We start from the raw sequence: 15,183 nt of genomic DNA, 5'->3' as shown, positions 1-15,183 counted from the left end.
GGTTTGTAGGCCTCCTTGCTGCACACGCTTTTTCAAGTCTGCCCACAATTTTCTATAGGATTGAGATCAGGGCTTTGTGATGGCCACTCTAATACCTTGACTTTGTTGTCCTTAAGCCATTTTGCCATAACTTTCGAAGTATGCTTTAACTTCTTGACTGATGTCTTGAGATGTTGCTTCAAAATATCAATTATTATATCAACTAATTGATCAAAGTGCTTGATAGGAAGCCCAATAGCCATCATCACTGTTACATCCTCAGAAAACATGAGCTCCTGAGTTGGGAAAATCTTGTGCAATACACTGACGCATGTCTTGTATTCAAGATCCTAAATCGCCTGGCTCCCCCTCCACTCAGTATTTTTGTTAAATAGAAAACCCAAACATATGGCAGCAGATCCACAAGGTCTGCCATGAGAGGTGACTGTATAGTTCCCCTTAAGGAAAAGCACCTTTAGTAAATGAGAGCTTCCCATGTCTGGAATACACTGACATCAGACACACATAACTGCACCACCTATCACACTTTCACAAAATGTATGAATGCATGGCTAAAGAAAGGTCAATCAGATTTGTAATCATAATCCCTAGCTGTGTATTGCCACTTTCTTTCCATGTTGTCTGTAGCTTGTGAGGTGTGGAAACACTTTGTTGCTTTTGTAAATTTTGTCTTTCTGCTTTTTGTTCTATGTTGCTCTGTCTGTATGCTACGTCTTGCTTGTCCTATGTTGCTCTGTCTGTATGCTATGTCTTTCTTGTCCTATGTTGCTCTGTCTGTATGCTATGACTTGCTTGTCCTATGTTGCTCTGTGTGTGCACACTACTCAATGATTGTTTGTATTGTAATTGTTTTTAATAACCTGCCCAGGGACTGCGGTTGAAAATGAGCCGGCTGGCTAAAACAGGCACTTTTACTGAAACGTTGATTAATGTGCACTGTCCCTGTAAAAATAAAATAAACTCAAACTCAACTCAACATGTATGTGTAAATTCGCACGCAAGTGGTGGGGTCAGCATGTAACATGGTGCAAGCGCGTGCCTGGTCTGGTCACCATGTAAGGGTTGAAATTACTTATACTTTTTGTTGGTGTTGTAGCCTGTCCTCATTTAACTTTTAGTTCTGCCATTTCAATTCCATCTTCCATAGGTTAAAGTACACTTCGGTTCAAAAGTTTGGGGTCACTTAGAAATGTCCGTGTTTTTTTTGTCCATTAAAAAAAATGCCCAAGCCCACCCCTGCTTCTCCTTCACCCAAATCCAGACAGCTGATGTTCTGAAAGAACTGCAAAATCTGGATCCCTACAAATCAGCTGGGCTAGACAATCTGGACCCTCTCTTTCTAAAATTATCAGCCGAAATTGTTGCAACCCCTATTACTAGGCTGTTCAACCTCTCTTTCGTATCGTCTGAGATCCCCAAAGATTGGAAAGTTGCCGCGGTCATCCCCCTCTTCAAAGGGGGAGACACTCTTGACCCAAACTGTTATAGACCTATATCTATCCTGCCCTGCCTTTCTAAAATCTTCGACAGCCAAGTTAACAAACAGATCACCAACCATTTCGAATCCCACCGTACCTTCTCCACTATGCAATCTGGTTTCCGAGCTGGTCATGAGTGCACCTCAGCCACGCTCAATGTCCTAAACGATATCCTAACCGCCATCGATAAGAGACAGTATTGTGCAGCCGTCTTCATCGACCTGGCTAAGGCTTTCGACTCTGTCAATCATCTCATTCTTATCGGCAGACTCAATAGCCTTGGTGATTCTCTGATCCACCTCTACGCAGACGACACCATTCTGTATAACTCCGTCCCTTCTATTTATTAGCTTTTAAATGCTAATAAAACTGCCCACCCGACTAGCATCACTACTCTGGACAGTTCTGACTTAGTATATGTGGACAACTACAAATACCTAGGTGTCTGGTGTCTGGTTAGACTGTAAACTCTCCTTCCAGACTCGCATCAAGCATCTCCTATCCAAAATTAAATCTAGAATCAGCTTCCTATTTCGCAACAAAGCCTCCTTCACTCATGCTGCCAAACATACCCTCGTAAAACTGACTGTTCTACCAATCCTTGACTTCAGCGATGTCATTTACAAAGTAGCCTCCAACACTCTACTCAGCAAACTGGATGTAGTCTATCTCATTGGCTGGCCCTCACTTCATATTCGTCGCCAAACCCACTGGCTCCAGGTCATCTATAAGTCTTTGCTAAGGTAAAGCCCCACCTTATCTCAGTTCACTGGTCACCATAGCAACACCCACCCGTAGCACGCGCTCCAGCAGGTATATCTCACTGGTCATCCCCAAAGCCAACACTTCCTTTGGCTGCCTTTCCTTCCAGTTCTCTGCTGCCAATGACTGGAATGAATTGCAAAATCACTGAAGCTGGAGTCTTATATCTCCCTCTCTAACTTTAAGCATCAGCTGTCAGAGCAGCTTACTGATCACTGCACTTTTACACAGCCAATCTGTAAATATCACAACTACCTCATCCCCATATTGTTATTTATCCTCTTGCTCTTTTGCACCCCGGTATCTCTACTTGCACATCATCATCTGTACATTTATCACTGCAGTGTTAATGCTAGCCAGGTCGCAGTTGTAAATGAGAACTTGTTCTCAACTGGCCTACCTAGTTAAATAAAATAAAATAAACCCTGTGGACAGAGCTTAATTGGAGCCTATTTCCTCCTACAACATGACAATGACCCAAAGCACAGCTCCAAACTATGCAATAATTATTTAGGGAAGAAGAGGTCAGCTGGTATTCTGTCTATAATGGAGTGTCCAGCACAGTCACCGGATCTCAACTCTATTAACTTCTCGACGCTACCCATCCCTTAAGTGGGATAATTGTCATCAGCAACCGCTGAATAGCATAGCGCCTCAGTCAAATAATATTACTAAAAATATTCATATTCATGAAATCACAAGTGCAATATTGCAAAACACAGCTTAGCCTTTTGTTAATCCACCTGTCGTCTCAGATTTTGAAATTATGCTTTACAGAGAAAGTCATCCAAGCATTTGTGTAAGTTTATCAATTGCAAGACAAAACATTAAGTACACTTAGCATCAGGTAGCTTGGTCACGAAAATCAGAAAAGCAATCAAATTAATTGTTTACCTTTGATGACCTTCGGATGTTTTCACTCACGAGACTCCCAGTTACACAACAAATGTTCCTTTTGTTCCATAAAGATTATTTTTATATCCAAAATACCTCCGTTTGTTTGGCGCATTATGTTCAGAAATCCACAAGAAAGAGCGGTCATGACAACGCAGACAAATTCCAAATAATTCCCGTAATGTCCAAAGAAACATGTCAAATGTTTTTTATAATCAATCCTATATAATCAATAATATATCAACTGCAAATGTATTTCACAGTAGGAGAGGGAAAAGCAATACCTATCCAAACTCTGTTGCACGATCAAAACTCATGTGACCACTTGACGCGATGTTATCGTTCTGGCTCATTTTTCAAAATAAAAACCTGAAACTATGTCTGAAGACTGTTGACATCTTGAGGAAGCGATAGGAAAAGGAATCTGGTTGATATCCCTTTAAATGGAGCAATTGGAGGCTATGGAACATGGAGTTTTCAAAATAGAAGCCACTTCCTGGTTTGAATTTTTTCAGGGTTTCGCCTGCAATATCAGTTCTGTTATACTCACAGACAATATTTTGACAGTTTTGGAATCTTTAGAGTGTTTTCTATCATCTGTCAATAATATGCATATTCTAGCATCTGGTCCTGAGAAATAGGCCGTTTACTTTGGGAACATTATTTTTCCAAACATAAAAATAGTGCCCCCTAGCTTCAAGAGGTTATTAAGCTGTTTTGGGAGCAGCTTGACCGTATGGTACGTAAAAAGTGCCCATAAAGCCATTCCAACTTGTGGGAGTTGCTTCAGGAAGCATGGGGTGAAATCTCTTCAGATTACCTTGACAAATTGACAACGAGAATGCCGGAGGTCTGCAAGGCTGTAATTGCTGCAAATGGAGGATTCTTTGAACGAAAGCAGGTTGAAGGACACAATTATTATTTAAATTAAAAATCATAATTTATAACCTTGTCATCGTCTTCACTACAATTCCTATTCATTTTGCAACTAATTTCATGTATGTTTTCATAGAAAACAAGGACATTTCTAAGTGACCCCAAACGGTAGTGTAGATGTCTCCTAATAACTTGCCACATGGCTCTAGCTCTATGATTGTAGCCTTTGATGACTCGTGATTGGACGACAACAACAACAAGCTACATGCACCACTCTTGTGAAAAGCAAGAGCAGCAGCAGCATAAATTATACAATTTTCTCTCTCCGCGTGGGAAGCGCGATGAAGACCATCTTAATTGTGAATTCCAGTACCCAATTTTTATACTTGTGTGAAAGTAAAGATGATGTCGGTCTGTGACTATAATTAAATGTGAAGACTGTTATTTTATCAAATCAATTCTCTTTGTGTAATTATTATTACGTGATTAAACTAATCATGTCAACTTTAATAATCTAGGAAGTCGGGGCACCACGGGAAAATGTTTATAGAGTCTCTATTTCCCGAATCAACTCTACAGATATTTTCATATCTTATCGATTAGTCTTCTATTAATGTGTCATTATTACCTCATCAGTTCTCATTACTGAACGTCGCAAACCCTTGGATATTTGCACGAACCCTCGTCTCCAAAATTAATCAGCGATATACAAATTGGCCAAATTTTTTATTTACTGACTAAGTAAACAAATCACAGAAATACATAAACAAACAATATAGTTATTGGTTACTAACACAATGCATTGATAAGTCCCTAGTGGGCGAAACCAGTATGATGGCTTGGTAGACAATGGAAGGGGTGATAATGGAAGGGGTGATAATGGAAGGGGTGGGGACAGATAAAAAGCGGGAATGACAAAATGGATTCACTACACACAGTTGATAATTATAGTCATTGAAATGCTAATCCTTTGCACATGAACGGCCGCTCATTCGGAAATAATTGGAATGTATATGTTGTCGTTGTCTTCTCTGTTGGAATCGCCAGTCCGTCTGCTGGACAGTCAGTTCATCAGAGAGTCATCAGAAGTTACAATGTCTTTCGGAGTTGTTGCTTTCTCTGCTGCTCTGGATAGTGTCTGTTGGTATGGATACGTTAGGCGTACAGATGGTTGTTGCATAGAATGGATGCTTCCGCGGTTGTCGGTATTCTCGTACTAGATTTACGTAATTTCCAGCTGCAGACTAGTAATTCTAAGTCTAGGGTTTGCTCTTATTCTGTTGTGATCGATAGTCTCAGAGTTTCACAATTTCCAGCCGGGTAGCCAACACTACACGCTGTCTGGTCTCCTGGGTCTATACAGTTGTAGTTCTTAACCATTTCAACATGTAGCGTCAGCTCCATATTTTCTGTTCTGATGGCCCATAGAATTGTAGCCGTTCCAAAGTGGGGACTCCATACCGGCATTCTCTGACTTAATGTACATTTTGTAGGAAGTGGGTTTTATACTGTGGAAGAAGGGGCGGTTCTATAACGCCTAATGTGATGTCCGTGCCCACGGGGGTGTGACCACTGACTAGTAAACTGTATATGAAAATCCATGCTCTCATCTTTTCACAAATAGTTTAATATGTAATCATATATTTTACACAACCATCAGATGTAAACCACATAATTGGAAGGTGTACACAACCAGAGATAAAGTAATGTGGGTCTCCTCTCTTTCATGAGGTCACCAAATGAAACAACTTTGACAGGATTGTTCTTTAAATACCCCTGGACCATTCCCACATTCTCTAAAATATAAATATTGCTTAATTATTCAAACTTTTGATTGTCCAAGTGTCTCTCTGTGTTCCACAGTTTACATTCCAAACTCGAACACTACAGAGCATAGAGGCAGCGTATTTTACGACCACCATAAAACAGCCGACTTCCCGCTCTCCCACTCTTCGAGAGAGATAGCACACTGTAGAGCGGACCCACTGTAACTGTCACGCCCTGACCTTAGAGAGCCTTTTTTATGTCTCGTTTTGGTTTGGTCAGGGTGTGATTTGGGTGGGCATTCTATGTCCTTTATTTCTATGATTTGTGTTTCTATGTGTTGTCCGGGTATGGTTCTCAATCAGGGACAGCTGTCTATTATTGTCTCTGATTGGGAATCATACTTAGGTAGCCCTTTTTCCCTCCTTTCGGGGTGGGTAAGTTAACTTTGTTAGTGGCACTTAGCCCTGTAAGCTTCATTGTTGTTTCTTTCGTTTGTTGTTTTGTTGGCAACATTTTAAAAGTAAATGTAGGCTCACCACGCTACACTTTGGTCCACTTCTTTTGACGGCCGTGACAGTAACCTGATCCTTCATATCGTCACAGGAGAGTTATGACAATACCTTAATAGAAAATTACTCAAGTAAAAGTGAATGTCACCCAGTAAAATACTACTTGAGTAAAAGTAAATAGGTATTTGGTTTTAAATATAATTAAGTATCAAAAGTAAAAGTGTAAATATAAATAATTCCTTATATAAAGCAAACCAGACTGCATAATTTTCTTGTTTTTTATTTACATATATCCAGGGGCATGCTCTAACACTCAGACATAATTTACAAATTAAACATGTGTGTTTCGTGAGTCCGCCAGATCAGGAGCAGTGGGGATGACCAGGGATGTTCTCTTGATAAGCGTGTGAATTAGACCATTTTCCTGTCCTGCTAAGCATTCAAAATGTAACGAGTACTTTTGGGTGTCAGGGAAAATGTATGGAGTAAAAAGTACATAATTAAAAGTTGTCAAATATAAATAGTAAAGTGCAAAAACTACTTAAGTAGTATTTTCAAGTATTTTTTTACTTAAGTACTTTACACCACTGAATTTACATGAAATGTTGTGTTTTTTTCTTATTGTTTTTATGGGGGGGAAATGTCTGTTTAAACGTCATGAATAATTGTCCATTTGTCACATCCCTAACACACATATACACACACACACAGAAGTCAGCTCAGACATATCCAGAGAGGCCCAGCTCAAGAGATCCATCAGCAGCAGATTTTTATTTATAATAGAATCGTATTGCATTGAACTGAATTGCATTGATTCGTTCTCTAATCATACCGAATTTCACCAATTGGTTTCAAACTAAAACGAACTGTATCGTTCCTGTATCATATCGGTGCCCATGTATCTAGAAATGTATTGATTAGTCTTGAAAGGGAAAGACACCCATCCCTACCATTTATGTGTTGTATAGTTTTTGTGTTTTTTGGCACTTGCCTCTGTAGGGGAGTAATTCATAAGGTGATGGGTCAGGTCATAGTTTCGGTGAGTGATGAAGAAAAATCAGCCTCTAAGACAATTACTTGAATAATTAAATGTAGGTTTTGTGTAGAAAGGTGATGACTAAAGTGTCTTATTTGGAATTTTCTTATTTTACTTCTCTATGGGACCATCTATGTGAATTGTCTTACTGTCCCAGACTTAAACTGCAATACCGAAAGTGCCGTATGGGTGCCGTGGAAAGCGTGCTTCTAGACCGGAACCTTGGGGCCTGGGACTTGCGCCCATTGTCGACTGCATGAACTTTACAAAAACCATGTGATCAAAGGTCATGACTGCAAGTTTCTGCATTTGCTCTTCACCAACTTCATCTTGCAGCCATCAACCGGCATTGCGGGAGGCTCTATTGTCAACCAATCATTTGTTTTTTTGTTTTTTTTGACCCACACAAATGTGACCCAAGACATGACTAAAACAGGAACCAATTTACCACTATGTATTTGTGTACAGTGGATGGATATACACAAATAAATGTGATATTTGAGTCTCTCTCTCACCTATTGATTGTACAATGTACACATAATATTATATTATGATTTCAGTTTGAATGTGTGAAATGGGGGTGTGATACATGTTAATTTCGGCATCATAATGAAAACCTTTTTATAAACAATGGCAACACTGACATGTTGATCTTGGCCTTGCTGTTGGAAAACCACATTGGTGTCCCGACTTTCCGCTGTCGCAGATGCACCTCCCCCGATTACACTCCTTGACTTTCTTCTGCAGTCGGTTGCTTTAACCATACCATTCAAACACACCCAATATCTGTGGTTCTGATTTGATTTGGAGTCTACCTTTTGAATTATAAAGTCAATTTCAATGTGACCACATTCAATATTTGCACTAAAACTGAACATAATTCGGGATGTTTTTTGTTGTTGTTTTTTTTCAGTTCGTTTTGGAGTCAAAGATAGTAGTTGCAGTGTACTTTTACGTTTTCATAATTTATCAGAAGCTCTTATCCAGAGCGACTTACAGTTAGTGCATTCATCTTAAGATAGCTTGGTGGGACAACCACATATTTCAGTCATAGTAGAGTACATTGTTCCTCAGTGAAGTAGCTATCAGCAGTCAGAGCTAGTAAGGGGGGGGGGGGGGGGTTGAGTACAAGTGTTAGTTCACAAAAGGCTTTTTGGGGGTGGGGGGTGCTGTGAGATTATTTAAAGCACTATTTGAAGAGGTGTGGTTTCAGATGTTTTCGGAAGATGGGCAGGGACTCTGCTTTCCTAGTTTCAGGAGGAACCTGGTTCCACCGTTGTGGTGCCATGACAGAGAAGAGCTTTGACTGGAGGTGGCAGAATGGTCTGTTGATATAGTTGTCTCTTAGTATAGTTGTAGTTTTTCAAACGTGTTTGTAAATTATTTTATGAGTTTGCGAACAAAATAATATATAATCTTTGACACATCCAATTGGTAGTTACAGTCTTGTCCCATCGCTGCAACCCTGTCAAGCCACACTGCTCACTTAACTCGGAAGCCAGCCACACCAATGTGTCGGAGTTGTCACTGTTCAACTGGCAACAGCGATCGGCCGGCAACAGGAGTCGCTAGAGTGACATGGGACAAATCATCCACTAATCCGGACGAAGCTGGGTCAATTGTGCACTGTCTCCAAGTCGCAATCAGCTGTGGCACAGCCCAGGGTTGAACCTGGATCTGTAGTAATGCCTCAAGCACTGCAATGCAGTGCCTTAAACTACTGCGCCACTCGGGTGGCCCTGCTAAATATTTTTTTGTTATGATTAATCTTCCTTTACTATAATAACCCTGGCACATGCGCACGTGTGCGCGCGTACACACACAGCTTATATGTTCAGCTGTGTTTGTCCTGTACACACATCTCTTGCTGTCTCCAATGAAGTGAACAGGGATCTCAGGCTGCGGTGTCTTAGAGCAGCCTAATGGGTTTGTATGTGTGTTTGTGGGTATCTGGGTTTATTGATCTCTTCTGGGGTAATATCTGGGGAGCACTTCTTTCTTGTAGGGGTTTTGACTGCTGGCCTTGTACCTGGATGGTAGACACAGCTGAAGGGGATATATGTGAATAATATTTGACATTCATTTGATTCAGATGCTTGAAACCAAGGAGAACCTGGAATCTCACTGGATTTTCAAGGTTGTTTAGAGTTGAGAAAAAAATAGGATTTTAGCCTCATGGGCAAGATCATTGGTGTACCAAAATAAAAGCTACCAAAATAGAAGGGTTTTTTCAAAGCTGCTGAAAAGTGTGTGTGTGTGTTTGCATGCATGCATGAATCATGTCTGTCTGTCTGTCTGTCTGTGTGTGTGTGTCTGTCTGTCTGTGTAGACATGGTGTGTTATCAGAGAGTAGGAATGGGTTTTTTAAATAATTTCACTATTTAAATAATTTTTTGGTTGAATATCCAACAAAGAAGACAAATAAGAGCTCTCCAGTAGGTGTACCAAAATATTCAAAGGCCATTTTCTCAAAAGTGAAGTTACAAGTTTATCAACTTTCAAAGCAGAATGACTTTCCCATTGTTCCTCAAATGCAGTGTATGATATACCACTTTGAAGCTCTGTGTCTCTGCTTTTATCCAATCTAAAAAAAACACTGGATAAAAGCAGCTACACCTACATAAGACAGAATCAAGGTGGTCGGTCACATATGTGGGAACTCCTTCAAGAGCATTCCAGAGCATTCCAGGTGAAGCTGGTTGAGAGAATGCCAAGAGTGTGCAAAGCTGTCATCAAGGCAAAGGGTGGCTGCTTTGAAGAATCTCAAACATAAAATATATTTTGATTTGTTTAACACTTTTTGGATTTACTATATGTTTCTATGTGTGTTATTTCATAGTTGTCTTCACTATTATTCTACAATAAAGAAAATAGTAAAAATAAAGAAAAACCCTTGACTGAGTAAGTGTGTCCAAACTTTTGACTGGTAATGCTGCGTGAGGGAGAGAGGCAGGCACTTTATGCGAAGGTGGTGGTATATGTGAGATGGGAGCGAGCTAAGGAGTGAGCAGATGGAGGAAAAGCAAGCCAGCTGTATCTAGCTAGGCTGATTGAGGCCATATGTTGCGCTTTCTCCCCAAACCTATTCAGATTAAACAACAGCCTACCTGTTGGTGGCTCGTTGTCGCTTACTCCTTCTCATTTCCTTCTCTCCTTCTCAATTCCTTAATTTTCTTCCATCTTGCATTGCATTAGTGAACTCTCACTTGACTTGCTACACATTGAGCCTCTTTGCCGCTTTGATTGGCCAACATAAACAACAAACTACACACGTGAAGGCTAACGGTCGGCTTCCAGTCTTTATATGGGGCTGGACCGTGTACATCATATACTGAACACAAAAAGAAATGCAACATGCAACAATTTCAATCATTTTACTGATTTAACATTTCATGTAAGGAATTAAGTAAATTGAAATAAATACATTAGGTCCTACTCTATGGATTTCAGGTGACTGGGCAGGGGTCGGCAGCCATGCTGGGCAGCCATGTTTGGGCAGTTAAGGGCATAGGCCCACCCACTTGGGAACCAGGCCCACCCACTGGGGAGCCAGGCCCAGCCAATCAAAATATGTTTTTCCCCACAAAAGGGCTTTATTACAGACAGAAATACTCCTCAGTTTCATCAGCTGTCCGGACGGCTGGTCTCAGACGATCCCGCAGGTAATGAAGCCGGATGTGGAGGTCATGGGTTGGCCTGTTTACATGTGGTCTACGGTTGTGAGGCCGATTGGACGTACTGCCAAATTATCTAAACCGACGTTGGAGACGGCAAATGGTAGAGATAGAAACATTAAATTATCTGGCAACAGCTCTGGTGGACATTCCTGCAGTCAGCATGCCAATTTCACACTCCCTCAAAACTTGAGACATCTGTGGCATTATGTTGTGTGACAAAACTGCACATTTTAGAGTGGCCTTTAATTCTTCCGAGCACAAGGTGCACCTGTGTAATTAATGATCATGCTGTTTAATCAGGTTCTTGATATGCCACACTTGTCAGGTGGATGGATTATCTTGGCACAGGAGAAATGCTCACTAACAGGGATGTAAACAAATGTGTGCACAACATTGGAGAGATATAAGCAGGACAGACTGAGTTATTTTCCTGCAGATCTATTAGCCCTTTAAAGAACTAGTTTTGTTGATCGAGTGGTGGAGTGTAGTGCTTGATACAGTACATATTCCTCTTTCGCATTGAGGTTTGCAGTGTTTTTCTATCTAGTGTTAGCCATGCTACAAGCTTGTTGTGAGCTAAAAAATGAGTTCGCAAACACAACCTACACCCGCCTCCCGAAAACAAGCTCCGCCAGTGAAAAGGCAAACACACACAATCGACACACATGCACCAGTACGATAAACAGAGAGAAGGTGGAGAACTTGCTCACTGTATGGATCCTGGCTGCACTTTACTAAACGAGCGGGAGATTACCACCTCGCAAGTTAGTGCTGTGGATACAAGCAGTATGCGGGGCAGTAAGCCAAACACCGGTAAAAGATGCTTGGGAGAGACAGTGGTAGGAGCATTCACTATCCCACGGAACGAGCAGCGTAAACAATGTCAGAGTCCTTCCGGGTTGGAGTTAAGATCAGAATGAATGGTGGATTGCAATGCACATCCCTATCAGAGAGATCGGGAGCTGGGTGATTACTTTTTTTAGGTTACAAACAGTGTTGAAAATAGTCCTTACTTTTGTATCATTTTCCCAAGTTTATATCAATAAAGTAATACTCTAATGTACTCTAAACTAACAAAAACGTATATAATATAAAGGCTTAATATAGGCAATTCATAAAGCATGCATAAGCACAACATAAATGCTTCACAAATCATTTATATGCAAGTCATACTACATACATGTAGTATGTGGGACCTAAAAATTGTATCTATGTGTATTACATGGCTATATATCATTCATTTAAAAGTTTAAAAACAGATACATCAATCTTAGGCTGTAGCTTTAAGTGGCAGTCCGTCTAGTAGCTAGCCAGTGAAACCTAGTATCATATTGCTATGAGGGAAGAATAGAGAATGATGGTGTGCCAGTCTGTCTTGCACTCTGTGTTGTTATTGGATGTGAAGCTCCTTAGCTGTCAGACTTTGAGCTGACAAAAGGTCAGACAGTTAAGAGTCTTTATCCTCTCCATCACACACACCGATACTCCTCTTTCCCTACCAGGGGCCAGAAAAGGGGCATGGCGTACACTGGGACCGATAGAATAGACACATACCCTTTTCACACTGAGCCGAGCCAAGCTGTTGGCCTGGTTACGAATCCACCACAGCTGGAACCACGCTGGAAAGGACCATTTGAAAAGAAAATATCCAAGCCTGCAAAGCCAACACAGTATGGTTCAGGTCGGCATGGTAGTGTGAAAATGGTATTACCTTGAGTGCATACTGTAAAATCACCTATTCAAAATATGTCTTTGCATAGCTAAACCTATTCTATTAAAGGAAAACTCCACCCAAAAATGATATTTTGGTATTTGTTTTATTAGTTTGTTGTTGACATAGTCCACAAATGTTTTGCTTGTCAGCACTCACGTTTTCAAGATATGTAATTTTCAAAATACAGAAATCATCCCTTTATGATGCATTTTGGGACAATTATGGGGTGAGATTTTCCTTTAATGTACGTACGTACCTTCTTCCGTTTCTGCATTTGTACTCTGGTTTGGTTGAGAGTATCAGCAAGTGAATGGCAGTATTGATGTTCATCTGAGTACTACCTGTGTCCCCTCTCCTCTCCTCTCTCCATAGAGTGATCCTGTACACTAACGGCACCCTGCTAATCACCCAGGTGAAGCCCAGAAACACTGGCTCCTACAGGTGTGTGGGTAGAGGGCCCCGGGGCCCGGACGTCACGCTGGAGGCCTCCCTCCTCATAGCAGGTACTACACTAACATACACGCAGATACACACACATGCAGACGTAAACACACACACACACCTGATTGAATGTGCGGAATGGAGGATATATGGCAGTGTTGAAGCAGCAGCTATACTTCCTGGGATCCACACAAAAACATAAAACACGACAAGTAACAAAACACCAATACACTGATAGAATCAAATCAATCAATTAAATGTTTTATTTGTGACATGCTTCGTAAACAACAGTTGTAGACTAACAGTGAAATGCTAACTTACGGGTCCTTTTCCAACAATGAATAACACAAACAATTAAAAATAACATGGCCACTGTGCCTTTTCAGAAAGTATTCATACCCACATTTTGTTGTGTTACAGCCTGAATATAAACATTTTTTTTTATGCTTACCATCTACACACAATACCCCATAACGACAAAGTGAAAACATGTTTTTAGAAATGTTTACAAATGTATTGAAAATTAAATACAGAAATATCTCATTTACATAATTAATCACACCCCTTTGTAGCAGCACCTTTGGCAGCGACTACAGCTGTGAGTCTTTCTGGGTAAGGCTCTAAGAGCTTTCTACACCTAGATTGTGCGACATTTGCCAATTTTTACTTTTCAAAGTTCTTCAAGCTCAGTTAAATTGGTTGTTGATCCTTGCTAGAAAAGCATTTTCAGGTCTTGCTATAGAAGTCTAAACTGTAACTCGGCCACCCAGGAACATTCACTGTCTTCTTGGTAAGCAAGTCCAATGTAGATTTGGTCTTGTATTTTAGGTTATTGTCCTGCTGAATGGTGATTCATCTCCCAGTGTCTGATTGAAAGCAAACCGAACCAGGTTTTCCTCCAGGATTTTTCCTGTGCTTAGCTCTATTCCATTTCTTTTTTTATTCTATAAAAACTCCCCAGCCCTTAACGATTACAAGCATACCTATAACATGATGCAGCCACCACTATGCTTGAAAATATGGAGAGTGGGACTCAGTAATGTGTTGTATTGCCCCAAACATAACTCGTATTCAGGACAAAAAAATGAATTGCTTTGCCACATTTTTTGCAGTATTACTTTAGTGCCTTATTGCAAACAGGATGCATGTTTTGTAATATTTGTATTCTCTACAGGCTTCCTTCTTTTCATTCTGTCAATTAGGTTAGTATTGTGGAGTAACTACAATGTTGTTGATCCATCCTCAGTTTTCTCCAATCACAGCCATTAAACTCTGTAAGTTTTTAAAAGTCACCATTGGCCTCATGGTGAAATCCCTGAGCGGTTTGTTTCCTTCCTCTCTGGCAACAGAGTTAAGAAGAATGCCTGAGGCCTCCCGAGTGGCGCATCGCAGTGCTAGCTGTGCCACTAGAGATTCTGGGTTCGAGTCCAGTCTCTGTTGCTGCTGGCTGCGAACGGGAGGCCCATTGGGTGGCGCACAATTGGCCCAGCGTCGTCCGGGTTAGGGGAGGGTTTGGCAGGCAGGGATATCCGTGTTTCCTCCAACACATTGGTGCAGCTGGCTTCTGGGTTGGATGGGCATTGTGTCAAGAAGCAGTGCGGCTTGGTTGGGTTGTGTTTCGGGGGACGCCTCTCCCGAGTCCGTATGGCAGTTGCAGCAATGAGACAAGACTGTAACTACTACCAATTGGATACCACGAAATTGGGGAGAGAAAAGGGGTGAAAAAAAAGAAGAATGTATCTTTGTGGTGACCAGGGGTGTAGTGCTGCCGGAGAGCGAATGAGCGGCGTTCCCTCATATTTTTCAATTTGAGAATAAACAGAGCTGGTAAAACTATTTCAGGGAAATAAATTTTGATAAATTCTAAATGAATTCTATTTAATTACAACATGTTCATAAAACTCCACGGACCCTCTCTTGTGCAGTGGAACTCAGAATGATATTTGACCACTTGGTTACAGTGCCACCATTCTGACGAGGACACCCACAACCAGAGTGGCCACGGCAAAGCCCAAGGAGCCTGACCCTC

The 15,183-nt window shown here is 41.0% G+C and overlaps 1 protein-coding gene across 1 annotated transcript in view; it reads left to right on the top strand.

Moving 5' to 3' along the window:
* LOC135510782 (inactive tyrosine-protein kinase 7-like) overlaps window positions 1-15,183 on the top strand; it is a 196,384-nt gene that overhangs the window by 141,791 nt on the left and 39,410 nt on the right. The window contains exon 6 of the mRNA XM_064931993.1: window positions 13,086-13,216. Coding sequence (XP_064788065.1) covers window positions 13,086-13,216 — 131 coding nt within the window. The remainder of the gene's footprint in view (window positions 1-13,085; window positions 13,217-15,183) is intronic.

This window comes from Oncorhynchus masou, chromosome 23, assembly GCF_036934945.1.
Source record: "Oncorhynchus masou masou isolate Uvic2021 chromosome 23, UVic_Omas_1.1, whole genome shotgun sequence".
Taxonomy (NCBI): domain Eukaryota; kingdom Metazoa; phylum Chordata; class Actinopteri; order Salmoniformes; family Salmonidae; genus Oncorhynchus; species Oncorhynchus masou.
This window is presented reverse-complemented; position numbering and strand designations above follow the sequence as displayed.